Raw genomic sequence first — 21,707 nt, 5'->3', positions numbered from 1 at the left:
TCCCATAGCTCTTATGTCAGCGAATTAAGAACTATGGGACATATTTTTGAGTGTTATATGCACCCATATTTTTACACTTGAGTGTACCAGGAGCATTCCCTAGTCGTTTCTCCTCCTGCTCCCAGGGAGTTATTTCTAAAAATAAGTATGTAGCCTATATATCCATCCGGGGTCTCCAGGCCCTGGAGTTCAGGGTATACGCTTTATACCGTTCATACCAAAATCATCAATATAGCCGTTAAAAGGTACCTACGAGTATTAGACAGATATAAGGGCCAATTTCAATCTTTACAACGAAAATAATTTGAGAGTAACAAGAATCAGGGAATGAGGGATTGCTGACCATCCAAAGCGATCCGATACAAAAAAAATCCCTGATACAGATCAGGTCCTCTTTCGGTCCTGTAAATGCAAGTGGTATCTACTTTGCTACCATCATCATGCTTTCACCACGTAGTAGAATAATTTCCTCTAGGCAAACTTAATGATCACATCCTAAAAGTACGTGCGAGACGTAGCTCCCGAGCTGCGGTTGGCACGCTATCATTACAAAACATTACTCGTACCAAAGAATAATAATATTACTAACTGTGTGTGAACCTTATTTTCAAAGGAATAAGGTTTTTTAATGTTTAGCTTGGTGGGTCTTCGGACCAGCATTCGCGCGCCTACGATCTAGTAAATGTAGCTTAAGCATGTCGCTGCTATGTATGTAGCTAAAAACGTAATTTTAATATTAAATGGCTCATTATTCAGTGGATAATATGTAAGGGTACAAGTTTGTGACAACACAAGTTTAGTTAGTACTTGTATATTTTAAATAAACCTTAATTCTTAATCCATCTTTTAACTAAAAACTCGTAACTCCTTGCGATGACAAAAAATCCACCAATGACCAAAGATTTAGTAGGTAAATGTAAATACAATTTCCTGAACCAATCACATATTAAATTATAGTTAAATAATATTTTAAAAACCTAACTTTTGACCTAAATATTGAACTCTCATAAATATTAAATGAGTTAGGACTTTAGCTAATACGACTTAACCATAAAGCAAACATATTAAGTAGGTACATTTTCATAATGAATTTACTTCCTTCTTGGACATTTAAGTTATAATGTGCAACACAACAAGACCACAGATTAATTTCCTATATTAATGTGCCTATATTTGTATTGTATGCTTTGCTTTATATTGTTCTACTTCTTTCCAATTTCCTTTCCTTTCCGTGTATTTTCCCCATTCCTTTTTGTGTAATATATTATATGTTTATTCTATTAATTTTGTATGTATTTATATCCTTTGTCTTTCTGGTACCTTGTTGTACATTTTGCTACATCTGTCACCCTCTTTTCACTTTCTCCTCTCAACTACTCAAAGGTTAACTGGAAGAGATCCCTCAAAGGGATAAGTTCCCCTTTGTACATCTTATTATTTGTACCATGTAATTTTGAATATGTATTTTTGTACAATAAAGAGTTTACTACTACTACTACTAATTTCATTAATCATAGTATAGAGTATTACGAACGGAGACGTAAATAAAAACCTTAGCTTATAAAAGGACGACAGCAGTTTGCTACTGGGTACAGCGAATCTTGGAGTACCTGCCATCGTCTATTAACTGACTATTGTAAGTACACCTTATTACAAATACATAGGGTCTACGTATGCTCAGTTAAGAGTGTTAGCTTATCCACTGCAATGTAAAAGTTAAGGACCTAAAATAAAAGTATTCAGAGCCATTTGTACCCGCAGACTGCGTAGAGCCAGCCTGACCTCTTTCCAAGAGGCTGCAAGAGGGCATCTGAACAGGGTTGCCTTCTTTTATTTGTATGAATGTTTAGACAATTTTTCGTCCATAAAATTATTGTCGTTTTTTTATCTATTTATAAAGGGTATGCCATTATAAACACATTTTTTGCAATTATGTACATAACAGGGAAATATTGTTGCAGTTCTCCTTAGGCCCAAGATACACTTGTAAGTACATTGTACATTGTACTTACGTAAGTAGGGACACAGCTAATAGCTATTAGTATTTTAAATATTAACAATAGATTTTAAGTCACCATGTACCTAACCCCAATGGATCCTAGTTATCTAAATAAAGAAATTATAAATTAAATTAAATTACAGAAAGAGAGATGAATATCGTTATCTCATGCTAACAAATAGCTTTGTCCCTACTTAAGTAAGTAAAACTTACAAAAGTGTATCTCAGGCCTTACGTACCCTACCCACTTCAAAATCCAGACGCAACAGTGACAGGAAGTTCAAACGCCGGAAAATGTACCTTTGACAAAAAGCCTTCAGACCTTCCAATCCACAGCAGAAATTAATTTTAGGTCATATTTCCCCACCGAAAAAAATTTGCAGTAAATATCTTGAAATTTCCATATAGGGACCGTGCGCGTTGGAGGGTCTGCCATCTTGTGGCCTGAATCGGAACCATAAACATGTACATTAACACTTCACGCCAAAGCAACTGCTGCCATCTTGTCGGCTACTTTGGAAGCATAAACTACACATTTACGCCTCGCGCCAAAAATCTGACGTCTCCTGTGCTGCCCCCTACAGTTTATGCACGCTCCCTATAAAAGTTTTGTGAAACATGTGATTGATATTTGTATGTCTGGAGTGCCTTTCTGGACCAATCTTCTCGCACAGCCTTTCTTGTCTTGTTCTCCTCCTCTGAAACCAAGTGCCAACCCTATCTTTAAGGGCAGTTAGACCCTTTCCCAAGCGGGCCGGGCCGTCGACTGCACAGGATGTATCGAATTACGCCAACTTACGCTGTAAGTGATCGCCTGATCGGCTACAAAAACACACACAAAACGAACAACAACGCCCGAGGGGTGAGAATATTCTTATGGGAGTTTAATGTGATTTATAAAGCTTCAGTCAGGTATTTTATCTCACTGAAAAGAGCAAAAACCTTGTGACTTGAGTCGTTTCGAAGAAGTATGCGAGTATGATTCACGTGTTTTAATATTTAGGGCTTCCGTACAGGTTTTAATGTTTACTAATATAAAATGTAATACAGCAATCTTACAACTTCAATAGCAACGGTAAAAAATACTTTTACAGCCGCACTACCGAGTAATACGTACGGTACGTACTACGAAGTAATACGTACGGTACATACTCTAATTTGTGTCTATTTATTTCTTAGGTACGTAACGTATCTAAATAAATAGACAAAAATTGGATTATTAAAATAAAAAAGGTACTGTTTTGTTTAAGTATGTATAATTATGTAAGTATTATCAGTCATCAGTGCATCTCGCTGCGATTGGTATGAGAGAAGCACATGGAAATTAACATAAAACTGTTTTTCATCTGAAATACAGGTAAATAATATACTACTTATACTATGCTAACTAGGTAAACTCTACATACATACCCACTTCATTGAAGTTCTAACCTCTTTCAAATTGTACGTTTCATAGCAGTTATATTGAGCATTTTTCGATTTAGATGAGAAAATCCTTTAGATGAATCATTTCTCATTAATCTTAGCAAACTTATCCTTTTATACCTATTCTAAAACCTTAATATATTCGGTTTCCATTAGATGGCATCTGCATTTGCCGGTATTTACTTAACATTATGAAGGCTAGCGTAAGTAGAGCGCCGCCTAGGCCTGTGCCTGACGTGAGATAATTACTCCCTCCCCCTTCACCCCCTGCGTAATGTCACATTAACACCCTCCGTCCGCGTCGCGACCTGTCAAAACAGAACCGAACTGGTTAACAAATATTCTACAAATGAGAGGGAATTTATTCGGAATTCAACGAAAAAGGTACGTGCTAGTGACTTTTGAACGTTGGAAATTAAAATCACGTTAAATTTTGGGAAAACAAGCATTTGTTTTTATTACCGGACTCACGATTTATGTGTTAAGCTAAGGTTAAACTAAGATGGATGTAGCTAAGAAATAGATAATTCATAACGTCCGCTAAAGTCGCAAACCTCTTGTCTCCTTTGAAATGGGTTTAATTGCAACTTTCTTTAAGAACCTATAAGCTGTTTTTTTTAATAAGTATCTATCACAAATTGTATCCTGCGATTGAAAATAATAATAGATTAAGTATATGCTTTTGGTAATAGACACACTTTAGGCCGAGCACATGATTGGCGCGACAGTATCTCGCCGCGAGATAGACTACCCGTCTTTTACTAACTGTATGAATTAGAGAGGGACGGGTAGTCTATGTCGCGGCGACATACTCTCGCGCCAATCATGTGCTAGCCTGGCAGGAAAGGCGCGTATTTTTCACCGGATTGCCAGATATTTTTTACCGAATTACACACTGATATTTTTATTTAATTAAACTTGGGAAACAAACAAGCATAGCCTTTGACAGCGACAGCCTGGGGCCGGCTATGTAGGTAATGATGTAAGTAAACCATCTTAGAAGGTTTCCATGAATGCCAAACTATGGTACGAGTAACTAAGGTAACTTGCTAGTTTTTTTTATATGTATAGAATGCGAAATTTTGTCGAATGCCTTAGAATATGATTTGACATCAATAATTTTATAGTATGTGATTAGTCATAGTTACGCCGTGCACGTCTGGACGTCGTTGATTAGACGGAGTAATTAGGGCCTTTGATCAGCGCTCGTTCTTGTTACAGTCAATTCAGGCGCCAGGTAATTAACGCTATTAGGGCTTAGCTAAATAGTCGCCTTCAAGAATGGAAATTATGGATGGTATAGAAAGGATCGCAATCTCTTATGGCAGAATTGTTGTAAAAGTGACCGCTTTCAGCTTTAAATAATAGTTCCTAATCTCTCCGGTGGCGCTAGTTAGGCTCTGGGACATGAGTATAACATGAACCATATAAGGCAACAAATAACCCGACCAAATTACGTAGGTTGTTTTTGGTAGTATTTCGGTGTATGGTGGCGCCGCCTAATTACTGTTTTTTGATGGACACTTTTCATACATAGAGATTTGGCTCCTTTATACAGTCTCCATGATGGAAATCTTACGTACTAATCATAAATTTTCTTAGTTTAAGTCGTGAGTAACAATTGGCACAGGTAATCGATACAATGAAATTTATGACATATGGTACGAATAATAAAAACACGGTTTCAAAAAAAACTCCGTCGTATCTAAATTTGACATCTCATCTTAAGTGTGTCCTAATTGGTACTTCTCTCGATATCAAATATATGTTTACATTTTTCGCCTTATTACAAAGGAGTATTAAGACACAAAAGTATTCAGTAACATATTTTTGACGTCGACCGTACTCGTCGAGTCGCCCAGTCGTCGAGTCGCCTTCAACTACATAGAGCAAAGTAATAAGTACTCTATTGACTCTATTATCATGAATGATTGAACATGACTCTATTGTCATTGCGGCGTTAATGTGTGTAGTGTGTGTGTTTACATAATTTGAATATAGGTAGGTATTACGTGGTCTCTCTGTCCTTCAGAACATAGGTACATTTTTGGTTGCAATGGGCCTAGACTCCCTTAGCGAGCCGTGGTATAACACGGAGTTTACACGGAGTTTAGTGTTTTAACACTAGGAAGATGATGATTATGTAGTAAGGTGCACGTCTCACATAGTTAGCTGAATTGGTGCATTATTATGAACACATTTTAAGAACTTATTTAGTATTCAGTCGAGCTGCTGATGACGATATAGTAGTATTTCACAGTATAAGTTAAATTATTCGTGTTTGAGCTTTTATTCGTAAACTCGTACGTTCTGCGTAAGTAGGGAAAACCCAAGGAATTATTGACGACTTTATGTCACGCAATTATTAAAGAATACCGATTAATCACTAGCTGCTTTGTAGGTCAGGAGAAAAATACTGGTGAACAATTGTAATATTTTTCAATTAGTTTATGATTTGATGTACCTATCAATACACGACAGCAACACAATAGTGTCTTTGTCTGCGACGGGTTTTAACACTTATCAACCGTATTGTATATTTTATCCATCTTATTGCCAATTACTGGAACTACTTATCTACCGTAAAAAAACCAAGCTATCTTAGATAAATAGAGCCTCACAACGCTACATACGAGATCCAGTCTTTTATGGTATCTACTTCACTATTTTCGCACATAATTATTAAGTTACGATCTCAGTTGCAAGTAAGAGCGTTTTCACATTGCCCGATCCGATATCGGATGTCAGATTAAAGTAAAATTTAAGATATATTATATGTATTTTCCTGTATTTATTTAATTAATAAATCATTATTACTAAAACCACCGGCCAAGTGCGAGTCGGACTCGCGCACGAAGGGTTCCATACCATTACGCAAAAAACGGCAAAAAAATCACGTTGTATGGGAGCCCCACTTAATTATTTATTTTATTCTGTTTTTAGTATTTGTTGTTATAGCGGCAACAGAAATACATCATCTGTGAAAATTTGAACTGTCTAGCTATCACGGTTCATGAGATACAGCCTGGTGACAGAGTGACAGACAGACGGACGCACGGACGGACAGCGAAGTCTTAGTAATAGGGTCCCGTTTTTACCTTTTGGGCACGGAACCCTAAAAACGATAGATAACGCAAAAAAGGCGGACTTGATGCCATATAGCACTCTCCTGCAACTGTTTTTCTTATAGTTCATAGGCGCCTTCGGACATTCTATATCAGAAAGGCGCTTCCGATAATTTCAGCCATGTCGGAGCCACCCGTCAGCTGTCGGACCGATAATATTTGCTTGTGTGCGTATTGTAGGCATGTTTGTTGTAGTGTGCGTGACCGCTGAAGACGGCGACCCGCGGCCTGTCTACGCGTATGTAGGGTTCTACATGCGACATTGGATCGGACAATGTGAAAACGCTCTAAGACTGACTGCATAAAATATTAGTTAATGTGTGTTAGTACACTTTAGTATTGCTACCTACATCTGCTATTTCTTCTTAGTTCTTTGGCGCTGCTGAAACCTTTTGTGAGCCCCTTTTTCAGTGTTTTGTTTATTCGTTCCGGCCCTATGCCTCCTTCCTTCAATATGTGTGTCAATATTCCTACAAAATCTAAATACTCAAACACCATTAATCAAAGTCAATCCTCGCCCAACAGCGATATTCGTAGCAAAATCCGCGGTTTTTGCGCGCGCCACTATATTACAGCGGTGCACGCGAACCGCAACCCCCAATGCACCGAACGCTTTTATTTAGACACCTAATTAAATATTTATTAAGTGCATATCTCATTTATACATTAACCCGATTTTAATTTCATGTCCGAGCGCACAAAATTAGGAACACTGAACGGTCGGACCGCAAAATGAAGTGGACTCGTTGAGCGGGCTGAGTGGCATTGGTATCGACACGAATGAAAATAATTATCAGACACTTTTAACGTTAGCACGTAATTGCGAAGTTGAATCGAATGCAGGTTGTTAGCTAAACAAAATTGGTTTTTCATTTTCCAATCTAGTGTGGTGGGGGTGATATGGATGTGTGGCAAGTGGGGTTGTTTTTGACGTCAATTTTGTTACGGACTTAATCATAGGTTTACTATTTTAGAAAATTTTTGTATATAAATTATTTGCTACAGTCGACTCTTGTTAATTCAAACCAGCGATAATCTCTCTATAATTTGAAGTTATTACGAGTTCCCTAGAACATCTCTTTATATTTCGAAAAAAATCAATACATTTTTAAGCACTTGGTTATTCGAACAAAAAAATCATCGCTATACGTGACAAAACGACGCGTTAATTCGAAATCATAGTCGTCACACACTCGACAATTCAAAGTTATCAGATTGCAGAGGTAAGTAAATACCCTAAATTTGTAGCCAAAAGTTAAAGTTCATCGCATGAGCAATTGTTTATTGTAATGATCAGGCATCGTAAACTGCGAGCGAAAACCATTGAAGTACTAGGGATGTTACTGGTTGTCATACGTCATACGTCATTTCAATGGATTTCGCTCGCAGTTTACGATGCCTGGTAATGATTAGTTAGCCCCACACTTCCGCACTTTCAAGAAAAGAAAAAGTTATTGATCAGTCTCAGCAATGAATGAGCTTTGAAGCAAACAAATTAAGTACAGTTTTCTTCCGAAAGACTAAAAATTAATTTACATTATATATGTATGTACATGTATGTACCTCTAAACTTTTGATATTGAAACAATAATTGATTATTATTTATTACTCAATAATTCGAACTTTCATATTTTTTCTCTCAAAAATTTCGAACTATTTGATATTTCAAACTCTCGATAATTCGTAATATTTTAAGTCCTTCGAGTTTTGAATTAACGAGAGTCGACTGTACTATACCCAAAGGTTATCTTGAAACGTACAACAAAGAAAAACCACAATTCGAAATCGTATAAAGAGCCCATGGTAGGTAATGAATTCGTCGTTAACGTGCATATAGACCAGTTAAAGTTAATTCCACCACACTCCATCTGAACGGCTTTTGAGTTCTTTCTCAGGAGAGCGCCGCCGTAAGTGCACGGGCTGACCCGATCTACTGTGAGGCCATTTTCAGTAGGTATAATAGAGGGAACTATTTGCATGACAAGTTAACAATATTCGTGAAATAAGAACAGTACGTAAAATAAGTAGAACAATTAAGCGTGTAAGAGAAATATCCCCGTACTAAATCTCAAAACGCGCCACTTAACTACTATAATCATTATAATTTCAGTACGTAATATTAATTCCGCGATATCTATCAGCAAATTTTAATTAAACCCTGAAACATAGGTAATCCTTTAATTAAAATAAAAGGAAACAAGATGACTTTAGAATGGTAATTAAATGTGAATAAGTAAATATTTGACGTTGCCACATGATTCACCCATCGTACTTACAGATACGTGAAACAAAGAAGCGGACATTTTATGATTTATAAACCCACTATTTAACCGCGAGTCATTGTTTAGGCGCGAATGATCTTCCCATGCGTTCTTTTGTCGTTTTTCATTTTAATTATACGAACTTTCACCCCCCATTTCACCCCCTTAAGGGTTGATATTTTCAAATTTTATTTTATAACTAACTTAAACCTATTACTTATAATTCATCGATGTTTAAACTTAAAAGTTTCAGTAGTCTAGGATCAACTTGTGTTTATTGGGAAGTGTGATCATGGCCGAGAAGCCTAGTCCCTAAACCTGCCTCCTAAATACTGCCTGCCTTAATGTTATTAATTAAATATTAGAAATTTGTAGAATCCCCATTACCTCACGCCAACAAACCCTCGTAAAACCCTGAATAGTCTCTTTGTTTAATCACAAGTTATTTCCGTATAACAGGTTTCTAGCTTCTCATTAAATATTCTAATAATAATCGATACGTTTCTACTAACAAGGGAATTACCTCTATATATCTACGTCAGTGCAGTAATAACTATTGTATGTAAAACAGTGTAAATCTGAATTCTGGCTACACACAGTTGTTATGGTTCTCAAGGTCAATTTATGCTGGTTTTTCTGAATTATAAATCAAGTTGAGTAAATAACAGCAAGTTTTGAGAAACCGCATGATCAAGCAACTAAACTAAATGAATTTGCCATATGTTATAACTGTGCAAACAAAACATTAGCGCCTTTGGTTTGGTGTTTGATACAATGGTTCTAGATGCATTTTGTTTTCCAAAATGGCTATATTTAGCTGGGTGCCTAGCCGAGATTACAATCGTACATTATATCATCAAACGCCGTTCGAAATGACGACCATTTTGGCCTAGTGGGTAGTGAGATCTGTAGGGCTACCGCGAAAACCCAAATTCGCAAATTGCGGGGATCTTTCTCTTTTACTCCAATGCAGGCGTAATTAGAGTGACAGAGAAAAATGCCCGCAATTTGCGAACTTCGATTTTCGCGGTTATAGCCCTGTACCTACTTAATACCTACAATCAAAATATTATGGCAAAAACATGGTTTACAATTCAATGCATGTCACATTAATCACATTATACTTTCACGAAAACAAGTGAAAGCGAAATTCAGACACAAGTAACAAACAATAACCCATTGTCCTTCGAAAATCCCAATTTAAATGGGATTTTTTTGTTGATTAATGCAACTAAGGGCGTGTGTACGTGTCCCGAGTCAGGTACCGCAAATATACATACAAAGCTTGTTACTTACTCATTACCATAGCGTTTCGTCCACGACATCAAATCTTATTAGTCAGGAGCGCTCATTGACACCAAGAGTCATCACCCCTCTTATCACATGGTTTTGCTCACTTACAAAATGGACCTTACTCCCTTAACTTACAGTTAATATTTAAATGTGACTGGTGAACAAGATACGACATTGCGTATGTTGACTGTTGCCTTTGCGCAGGCTACACAGGTTTATGTCTGCTAGACTCGCGCGCAGCGCAGGGGAAGTTGACGTCAAACCTAATTGATTAGGATTTAGTGACTGTACGAGTATAGCCTACACACAGCTGATCTAAATTTTATCTTAGATTGCCATCACGTGACAAAAGCTATTCAAAACTATACAGTTTTACAGTGTTACTGTATTTTAAGTCAAAGGATATATTAAAATACAGTTTTAACTTTATTTACAATCATTTATTAGGCCACAACCACAACTTAGATATAGTTATTTGTTATACAAGGGTGCAAAGTTGTATTTTACCCGCGAGTGTGGAATTGAAACATGAGCAAGCGAAAGGATCTTTAGTTGAACCACGAGCGAAGCGAGTGGTTCTAAAATAGAATCCTGAGCGTAGCGAGTGTTTTAACACACGAGAAGTAAAATACATTTGCACCCGTGTGTAACACAAAACTTTTCCCCTCACTATAGCGAGGAAAGTGCAACATCCACAGGCGTTAGATCATCTTCATCACTGGAATCACTAATTTTTTTACGATATTATAACAGAAAACACTAGAAATTCTGATTTTTACGTGAGTCGGTGAGAGGAACAGTAAAAATTTTGTTGACAATGTTGACATTTCTGTTCTGATGTATGAAATGTCAACGATGCGTTTTGAAATTGCATCGACTCAACTTGTGCGTTCAGAATTATATTTAACATCATTATAAAAATCTAACGTTTCTTATGGAATTTTAAGGTTGATGACTTAAAATCATTAAATAAAGCTAAATTTGGTATTTTTTATTAGATTCTCAAACCATTTATTTAATGATAATTAATATCGAACGAACCATTATCATGAGCGTTCTACGTTTTGTTATCTGTCAAGCTACTTAAACACGCTCCATCCAAGGTCAAATTACTTTTCCCACTAGTGGATAAAACGCGTTTTTCCCCGCTTGTATTGAAGGATAAACGACAACTTTCCGAGCTAGTGAGGGGAAAAATTATTTCTATTGCAACGGACTGTGTGCAAAAACAGTAGGTTGTTTTAGATTTAAAACATAAGAGGTAAAATATTTAATCTAAAATTCTGATTTCTATTACACCAAGGACCTTTTTCCTTTTTTCCTTTCCTTTTCGTCTTCGTTGTGAATTTATATATTAGCCGTAGAGCGGGCTTACGATTTATTATTGAGAATACAATAGATACAACTATAAAAAAAATACTTGCCGTCAATACTAGTAATTCTACTAACTTTACCTACTATCTGAAAATTCTAAAAATATTGTAAACTTTAATAAGTACTATTACTTATCCGCTCAGTGTATATTCGTAAGAAAGCCATAACCGTATCTAACTCGAAACATTACATACAGTATATACATCATAACCCTGACAATCAAATTTCACCAATAAACAGATTCGGCAACGCAATCCGACCTCGATGACTGCGTGTATGAATCAGCGGCATTCCCAGCTCTACACCTACTCACTCGTAGTATTAGTTCCGTAAACGGGTCGTACCGGTTGGGGACTGTACTGTTTACTTCATGTGATCTAAGTTCTGTTTACCTGACGAGTATGATGTTATCTAAGTTTTATTTCCCGTGATAATTGGAAAATTCGTTATCATATTATTTCCATGTTTGCATTTAATTTGCGTGGGTACTATATTATATGCCTGTTTGTTTAAATAAGTATGAGGTATGAGTCAAATCCGAACGTTTATGTTGTGTAAATATTTGTTTACTTTATGTAACAAGGAAAGGTAACCCAACAATTTTATATATGTTATAGAGTTAGTCTAAAATAACAGACACGTATTTTTGTAGCTGCCTAAACTCAACCTATTTGGAGAAATTGTCCTCCAAAGAACTGTAAAGTGACCAATCCCTCTAACTTCTGTTGAGAGTTTTGTTCAAGCAAATTGCTAGTTAATTACTGGTTTGATTATATGTGAAAAAGTAATGGACAAGTATTTTGTTATTTTGGCTCAAATCAAAAATTTCAAAGAAAACCAACATTTCAACAACAGCAGCCAGCTTATCTAACTTGAATAACTTTTTTATGTATTATTCTGGAATACCAAAACTGTTGGGAGAAAATCTCGCAGAATACGGTCTTCTAAATATGTAATAACAAACTGCCACCTCCTTTTAACTACATACACTTACTGCGAATTGCTCCTAAAATGTGCAATGCTCTTCTTCTTGTGCTTCTTCTCAAATGATTTTTACGCCAAAGACCCTAATCCGTTAAACAAAAGACCGTCTCACCTGGATGCTAGAGATACCTATTTGTTTAGTTTTACCAGTAAGTAATGCCGTGCCGTAAAAAAAATTAAAAGAGATATTGAAACGTGCGACTAAAATCAAAATTTTGAAATAACCTGGGAGAACACTTGTCAAGAGACTTTTTAATAGCGAAAGTCATTCGCTTATGGTCCGTTAGTATGGTAAAGGGTCTAAGCTTTAATAAATATCTAATAAATTGCTATTAAATCTTTACATTTTTTTCTTTCAAATTTCCTTTTTCCTGTAGAGCGGTAAATTCATCGGTCAAAGCCGGAATGAGCCCAGTCGCGTGACTGCCATAGTGATGAGCTTTGACAATAAACGATTGATTTACCCAACCTTCTCACCGGCTCGTGTGTAGGTGCATTTAAAATAATACATTCAATGCTCGATTATGAGAAGTGTCCATTAGAATTAGAACACTTGATTTCACTTGTTCAATGGAGAAAATAAGAAAATTATCCTGTCTATGATTCTAAGGAAAGCCCCCGAGAGTATTTTTTTTAAATATATTCTGGGAAACCAATTTGTCAGCAAGAAAATTAAAAAATTCTTAGAAATACTCGATCGTTCGCGCCTATATTATTCAACCGCCATTTTCTACTGACAAATTGGTTTGCCATGGTACATATCTCAAATGTACAAATTTTGACTCAACTCTTGTTTAATAACTATTTTTTTCTCTTTTCCAGAAACGGGCGGAAATATCCTTGGAGCCAGCGAGTGGAACACCGGGTACTCCTCTACCGCTTCCGTGTACCCAGCGTACGGGGCGTTACAGCCTACTTACTACAAGCCCGATCCAGCGATACATATACCCGCAGGTACGCGTCAGATCCCCTAGCATATTTTCTGTGCCCCTGCCCCTTTATGGCTCCTCTACACTACATTATCGGCGATGATAGACGACTGGCGGGCATAATAGTACGGGACTACTGGGCGGGTACTCCTTTATCGCCTCCGTGTACCCAGCCCAGGGGGCCTTACAGCTTAGGTACTTACTACTAGCCCAGACTGTGTTTTTCTTTTGTAAAAAAGTATATATTCCATTAGACTTAAGTGCTTATATCATGGTGACAGCGTCTAAGAGTTGATGATATCGAAAAAAAACATGTAGGTAATCGTCCACTTTTCTCTTAAGACGTATATTCTTATTTAGAAGTCTTATAACTTGTAATTCACCCACTGTTGTATCGTTCTGCTTAACTGTAATGCGTATGAAATTGAGAAAAAAAAATTTAGTAATTTTATTAACGTGTGATACCTATACTGATTAGCAGGCAACTGCTCCTCCCTTTTAAAAATTGTGCGATATAACTAATTAACAAATCCTTTTTGTCAACAGTTCTACCAGACATCCCCCTGCCTCACAGCGACTACGGGGGCTTCCAAACAACCAGCTCCGGCTTCGTAAAAGGAAGCCCGAGCGGAGCGGGCGCTCTAACCGAGCTCAACCCCACCACCTCGCAGCGCTACGACCCCAACTACTACAACTCCTGGCCTGCCAACAACTACAACTTCAACAATTACCAATACAATAATATAAACAACAATCCATCATGTCTACAGTCGCACACACCCTATATAAACTCCAACCCTCAAATGCTCCTACCCAACCTCTATTCAACTGTAAATCAGAACCAAATACACGTGCACTTACATAGTGCAGCCGATAAGCATAACTTAGAACAGTATACAATACCGACAGACATCAAAATTAGTGATATAGATGGTGGTATTTCTATAACTGCGGAGCTACAGGCCGCTGAAGCCAGCGGGTTAGTTCCAAATTGTGAAAACAACGATGAAGTGAAACACGGGCTTTACGGCGGTGGCAATCAGGACCAAGTGTGGCGACCCTATTGACGTTACGTCATAACTAAGGACAATCCTAATGTTGTACATATTGTGATTTAATAGATGTCCAATTGTTAAGAGGTGTCCCTATTTGAGCGGCCCTCATGGCGTCGGTGTATACGAGCAATATTTTATGCCTGACTTGCTTTGGTTGCTCAAATGGGCACACTTTTAGAATATTTCGTTTATATATATTTATAACTGTATAGAAATAATCTAAGCTCAATTAATGTTAAACATTAATTTTATTACTTAATTAAAATGTTGATATCTATTAGATGATGAGTAAGATAATAAAATATAAAAATATATTGCCAGTATTTTATTTCCTTAACCTTTCATATGTATGTGGAAGGTGTGTGGTGGTCAAAAATCATGGGTTCAAACCTCGGTTATGCTCTTATGCTGTATCTATAGAACAGAAAAGTAGTTCTCGAAACAAAATGCTTAAAGATGACTAGGTAAATATTCGGTCAAAATCCTTATCATACATAGACAAGAGGTTTAGTTATTGATTACCCCCATACTAATATTTATTTATTTAAAAAATTTAATCAGTCAACGGCCTACTACTACTACATTTTATAAACTTACTTAATTAGGCGACAAAACGGCAACGGGGGATATTGAAACCCGAACAAGCGAAAGACTCCAAAATTGCACCGTACCGAGCTACCGAAGTCTAAAATGGAATCTTGGACGAGATTCAAGTCATCACTTAACTATGCTGCCGAGTAAAAAAATACACTGGATCTACCGCTCAACTCAGCTCAAGACGACTGGGGAATTTGATTTATTTATTTAAACTTTATTATTTATTTTTTTTGCTACTCCCTTGTAAGTGAGGATCGTAGCTCTAGAATCTAGACTGAACTGAGCATACAGTAATCCCGCTTTACGCGACCCCGGCCACCCCCCAGGGCTCCGCGTAACCTCTGTTGGGGCTCCGCGAGAATATACATGTATGTAATAATAAGAAAAACAAACCAGCTATTTTATAGGTACCTATGTCTGGTCTACAGTGACGAACGATTTTTTTTACGTGTGGTCAAATATTTCGCTTTCCAAAAGGGTTCCGTCACCAAAAAGTTTGAGAACCGTTGCTATAGAATATTTGAATTTCGCGCCTTTTCTACTGACAAAATGGGTTCAACATATACTTAAATAGTATTTTATACAATCGTGATATAATAGAGAGCTTTTCAGTCGAGTACCGTGTTTAAGCAACGAAGCTTGCTGAGTTGCTTAAGTTAAGGTACGAGATTGAAAAGCTTGATTATATCACTATTGTATACAATACTTTTTCTACGAGACAAAAAAATAATACTTTCAACTAGTAGAATCATATAGGTAAACAAACCAAAAGTATACAGCTAAGATACGCAAGCTGCCGCAGCCCGCGATACCTTCATACAGTTCATACCGATGCCCCGGCCGCCGGGCGCGGCGCACCCGGCGGGTTGGTCAACGACACCTCCTCGTAACTCATGAGGCCCTGGTACCTGCTCCGCGCTAAATTCAATTTTAAGACAGTTTTTGTCTCGATTTTGGCCACCGTAGCCTATGGAGACTAACAAGCAACGCTAAGTGGTTTTCGTAGGGTATGGATGTTGCTATATGAAGGGTGTCACATGCGCGTTTCTGACTTATGAAGAAATTGTTTCTACTACAACATAAAATAAAATGTTTTTGTTGGCCAACCAATCACAAAGCAGATGCATTGAATCGAGTCTCCTCGAAATGTATGTTCTATTTTCAAAATTTTTATAATTGACTAAACCGTATCGATAAAATTCTTATGCTCGAGTCGGAAGTGCCATAGACTATCCAACGTTGAAAAGAGTAAGGTTGTAGTGTTGCATGTGAAGTTGTAATACACAGATTATACTCGACGAGTAGAAAAAATACTTAAAAACTACAACTAAAAAACTCTTTTGGTACTTAAAAATATGCAATCATTTACTTGCGGAAATCCCCGCTTTCTCTGACCATTCTGTTTGAAAAACCAATAGATGGATACAGTCTAAGGAAAAAACGTGCCTCGAAAATAATTCTCGTTCAGAGGGCGCTACTAGCTTTGGCCTACTGTCGTATAGATGGCGTTGACGGTTTCGTTTGTTATTTAACAATTTTAACCCATATCAGTGAAAGAACATGGGTCAAAATCATAAAAATAATTATATAATGCAAATAAAAAAAATCATTTATCCATATTTAAATACATTTTATCGTATTTTTATAAATATTCATTTTTAGTTTTTAAGTATGTCGACAGATGGCAGTGAATTTACTGGGGTTACAAAATTTACTATGACAGTACCGCTCTAATGGATTACCATGAAAAACTGAAGAGTAGAGAGGCAGACAAAAAAATTATGATTTTCAATTTTCGGGGTAGCTAGCCCTTCTGGTGTAGTATAGCGGTCTGTTGCTATAATAAAATAACAATTCTGTACGAGACAATCATATTTATATCTTCTTATCTAGTATACTAACATCATTGGTACGAGAACGAGGTAGAACGGCGATAATGGTTCAGAACGCCATCTATCGATCTTTTAGGCGATGGGTTAACTAACACCAGCCCATGTTCATACCATATCAGTCTTTTGTTGTTGGGGTAGATGGTAGATGGCGTTAATAACTAAACTTTAAAATGTAAATTAATAATTTACCTTGACCTTGAAATATGAATTACATTAAAGTTACGTGTCCATTTTAATAATTAAAATGGACACGTAACCAATAATTAATGGTTTATTAAAAATGGCACAAAAAGGGTCGTTGGTATTGCTAGATGTAAAAAAAACCCTTTTTACCTTCACATTAAATTGTAAACACGTTTCTTGAAATAAGTAATATCATTGTATTATCATATCATATTCTATCAGTAGTTCCTGTGTAATGCATAACAGAGAGACAGTCGCACACACTTGAGGATGGTATTCCATCTGTCCAATATCTTGGTCCAATGTGTATTTGCGTCTCACATTTTGCTTAATGAGAGAGTGAGACGCAATGCACACTGGGCAAAGAAATTGAACAGGTGGAAGTGGAATACCAACCTACACACATTTTGCATTCTGACCTGACCTGGCAACTATCTGATCTGGATCTGGCATTTCTGGCAACATTATAGTGCTACGTGATAAAATGGCGTCTATAGAGTACCGTTCGGTGTCCTCGTAATTTTTTATAACAATTACGATTTAAATAATAAAGTATTAACTAATGTATAGTTTTTCTTCACAGTTTTATGTTTAACGCTTAAAAAGTGTAAGTACTTCTTCATCTGTTAGCTCCTCTCGTTGTATAAGAACGTGAATTCCAGGTTTCTGATAACGGCGGCCAAATGCAAATGAGTGTACAATTTGCGGCGTTAACAGCAGTTATTTGGTTTCAGTCGAAAGGCCCTCTAAACGTTTTTGTAAGAGTGCAATGTCCGAGGAGTCGGAGCGGCATGGCGAGTCGGCGGCGGCGTCACCGAGCACCTGCGGGGCGAGCGCCGCGCGCGTTGTGTTGACCGCGCACCAACTCGAAGCCGCTGCCGCGGAGACGCTTCGGTCCGCGTGGTCCTCGCAGGACTCGTACATTGACCATCTCGAAACCTTGAACAAACAGCTGGAAGGTATTTACGACAGTTTCATCGGCTTGGTAGCGTCACGGTCGGCCTGTGATCCGCCCGCGGATTGTTTATGTGCAAACATTACTTAGTTCTTCTGTATATCGACAATGCTTTAACTAAAATTCTAGTGATACTGTTATGACACATGTTAAATGAAAATGTTACTGTGATATTGGAATGTTATGATGAAAATTTGTGGTACAAGGGAGTATATAGGTGTTTTAAGTTAAAACAAGAAGGTGGTTCAGAAGATGGTGTCCTGTGTTAGCAGTGGAGTGTTCAGTGGAAGTGCTTACAATGGTCATGGTGTAGGCGACCTGAGGTCAAGTGGTCTCCGCAAGCCGGAGCTGTGCCAGTGTTCTAGTGCTTTCACTCTATCCAAGATGGCAGCCTTTGGGGCGCCAGGCGCAGATTCATCTGATTTATGTTCACATGAAAAAGTAAATATGATTTTCTTTTCTTCTTTTGGTCTATTTATAAGATTATTTGGTACTTACTAGCTTTATTTGTTTGTATATTTATTTCTCATCTCCAAACTGTTATTGTAAATGTCACTTGATTCAACATTATTTTAATTTGGATTTGTAATAGCTACCAATTGTCAAACTTTTCACCAAGTTATTGTTTATTTATAATATTAATCTAATAAGTGATTTCATAAGGCTGCCCACTTTCTTTAAAAACTTCTGGTGTGCTCATGGTATATTCTATACAAAACGCTGTAACTGAAATTTCCTGGTTTTTGCCAAACAAATTCAGTACCAGGAGCATTACTTATTCTGGAACATTGCTGAACAGAATTAGGAATATGGTCAGTCTTATGTGAAATATAAAGAAGCTATAAATCTGTCCTCTATGCAAAAAACCTGTTAAAGATTTTTTTGGTTTAAAAGTTAAATGATACAGTAGGCACTTGGTAATCCGGTGCTCGTCAATCCGGCACACCCAGTAATCTGGCAATTAGCGTCTTAGGATGGCCCGCTCTACACCGTGTTTTTATTGAATTCCGTTAACTTAGGGGTATGGTTAAGTATGTTTAAGAAAACTAAATGGCATAGTTAATTTAAAAAAAAGTTTTTAATAAAAAGTAATTAAACGTTGCATATAGTGTTGTTATAACACCAGCATTTCATTTAACACAACCAAACAATTGAAAACTGTGATATATTAATAATGTCATTTCGAACATCAATCGTCCGAGGTAGTACTTAAGTTTAGTAGCAAATGGATGAACTCAATGATGTTATAAAACGCGTAGCCAATTTGAAGTGGGAATGGGCTGGCCATATAGCACGAAAGACCGATTCGTGGAGCAAACAACTACTCGAGTGGCGACAATGGGGGGAAGAGCGTCCCCAAAGTAGACCCCAGATGCGTTGGGACGACGACATTAAGAAGACTGCGGGGAAACAATGGCTCCAATTCGCACAGAACCGCGACGAATGGCGCAAAATGAAGGAGGCCTACACCCAAAGGGTAGAAAAAGGCTAAAGTGAGAGAAAGAGAGGATGAACTCGTACTCGTACTAAACACTAATCAATACGTAAACAGGCTCTAAGGCAAGTGTACACGCTCGTATTATTATTAGAAAAAAATATTTATTAATTCGGAAATGGAGTTAATTAGTATACCGGTGTCTTTGAGAAAGTTACTTGATTTAAGCTGAGGAATGCACCCTTGAAATTAACGGAAAAAAAAAAAAACACTATGTGTATAATCCGGCAGTTAACACAGCCAAACCCCGGATTACAGAGCGGTTGTATTGATCGGTAGTGCCACATGTTTGTGCTTTTATTTCTAATACAAACCTGGCAGTTCCAACAATCCGGCAAAGGGGGAAAAAATCGGGTGCCAGAGTACCGAGCGCCTACTGTACATTTTAATTTAAATCATGTTATACAAATATTGCTTGAGGAAATAGACAGAAGTTTGAGTGAGATACCAAAAATTTCATTCAAACTTCGAAATTAGTTTTGCTTCAATGAGATAAATATTTAATAATTTAATTTATTTATAATTAAAATTCACAAACATGGACTTTAGGAGTAACAATCAATCTCGAAAATAATACATGTAATAGACAATAGTACTTACTTCAATAGTACATTCTTCCTGGGCAAACCTTCTTAATGCCAGCCACCAATTTCATAATTTCAATTTAATCATTTTGGTCACAAAAATATACCACCTAGGTATTTAACTTACTATGTACTGTACAAAAAGTTTTTTTATAATAGTAAAACATTTGACGTATGGTAATATTGGTAATGCATAAAATAGAAGGATAGACCAAGTCAGTCAATAATGTTGCTTCCTGAAGGGGAATATCCTAAAATTTTGAGACATTCTAATTTTTCCCCTTTGAAGTGGAGAGAAGATTCACTATATTCATCCAATATACCTACTATATTGGTTGATGCATTCCATACAAATCTTGATTATTACTGTTTTTAGCATTTATATCTACAAAATGTTAGATTTTGTAACATTTTTTTTATTATACAAAATATTGCTTAACACCTTCGCTACACACAATAAAATTTAATTCGTGATCAGGAGCTTCAATATATTTATTACCAACCTAAATAGAATTCAATTCGCGAGATCTCATGCAAGTCACTTTATCGTCTAATTAATTATAGTTATAATTAATAACCACTGGATACATGGACACCCCGTTTTTATTGAAGGGAACTAGGAGTACCATCACCCACACTGTAAACTGTACATTGGTGAACCTTATGCCTTTTGTAATAAGGTTCACCGATGTACTATAATATTTAACAGTGCTTGTTGCTAGGCCTATTTGAATAAAGAATATTTTGACTCTGACTCTTGTACAGCTACGAGCTACGAGTGTTGCTGTTAGCAAGTTCCATCGATCTGGCGGGGAGTTTAACAATTTGACAATGACAAATTGACAGCTAATTGCTCATAAGGCTTTTTTATGGCTGTTACTTTGAAAAGAGGTTTTTAATCTCTAGAGTCTCTAGACCACCAACCATTAGTTGGGTGATAATAAATTCCAATTAAAATTTAATTTCAACTTAAAAATTGGGTATGATAAAAAATAACTTGTGATGACTGAATTAGAAAAATTGATTCCTGTTCACCAATTAAATATCACCGTGTATATAGTAAAGTATCTGGCCTGTATGTGTTGTATGAACAATAAGTAACTGATATTGGGAGTGTAGCCCACATTATGGCAGGTTGCAATAATGTGGTAAAAACACAAAAATAATGATTGTTATAAAAGTAACTGTTATTACAGTATAAGATTGTTACTCTAAAAAAATCTGAAAACAATGTTTGTATGAAAAGTTAAACAAATTATATCAGTGTTAATGAGGGTAAGAATATACTACTCTTAATATACAACTCTTGCTAATTTTGTACGTCAGCTGCAGAGAAAAGGTGCCATCCCTGCATACAAGTTTGTATGCAGCGTGGCAGCTCTGCAGCTGACCGTACAGTGCTACTGCTGTAGGAAAATGCAATTGCATATTGTCCCTATCCAACAATCTGTATGAACATTATATGAGGCACTGTACAATATGAAATTTTTTGTATGCTGTGCTCAAAACGGTATTAAATCAGTGGCCCTGAATGAAGATAGTCCAAATGATTGAGT

At 36.8% G+C, this 21,707-nt stretch overlaps 2 protein-coding genes across 3 annotated transcripts in view; both read left to right on the top strand.

Annotated features, from left to right (window-relative positions):
• Positions 1-14,667, top strand: part of LOC134746562 (protein lozenge-like) — a 62,063-nt gene extending 47,396 nt beyond the window's left edge. The window contains exons 5-6 of one of the 2 annotated variants that reach the window (XM_063680979.1): positions 13,284-13,415; positions 13,937-14,667. In XM_063680979.1, the coding sequence (XP_063537049.1) occupies positions 13,284-13,415; positions 13,937-14,457 (653 nt within the window). In that variant the 3' untranslated portion in view covers positions 14,458-14,667. The remainder of the gene's footprint in view (positions 1-13,283; positions 13,416-13,936) is intronic. The other variant, XM_063680980.1, reaches the window with a different exon arrangement.
• Positions 14,668-17,587: 2,920 nt separating this feature from the next.
• LOC134746560 (carboxypeptidase B-like) overlaps positions 17,588-21,707 on the top strand; it is a 29,686-nt gene continuing 25,566 nt past the window's right edge. Inside the window, exons 1-2 of the mRNA XM_063680976.1 lie at positions 17,588-17,724; positions 17,852-18,076. Coding sequence (XP_063537046.1) covers positions 17,887-18,076 — 190 coding nt within the window. The 5' untranslated portion in view covers positions 17,588-17,724; positions 17,852-17,886. The remainder of the gene's footprint in view (positions 17,725-17,851; positions 18,077-21,707) is intronic.

Source organism: Cydia strobilella, chromosome 13, assembly GCF_947568885.1.
Source record: "Cydia strobilella chromosome 13, ilCydStro3.1, whole genome shotgun sequence".
NCBI classification, from domain to species: Eukaryota; Metazoa; Arthropoda; class Insecta; order Lepidoptera; family Tortricidae; genus Cydia; species Cydia strobilella.
This window is presented reverse-complemented; position numbering and strand designations above follow the sequence as displayed.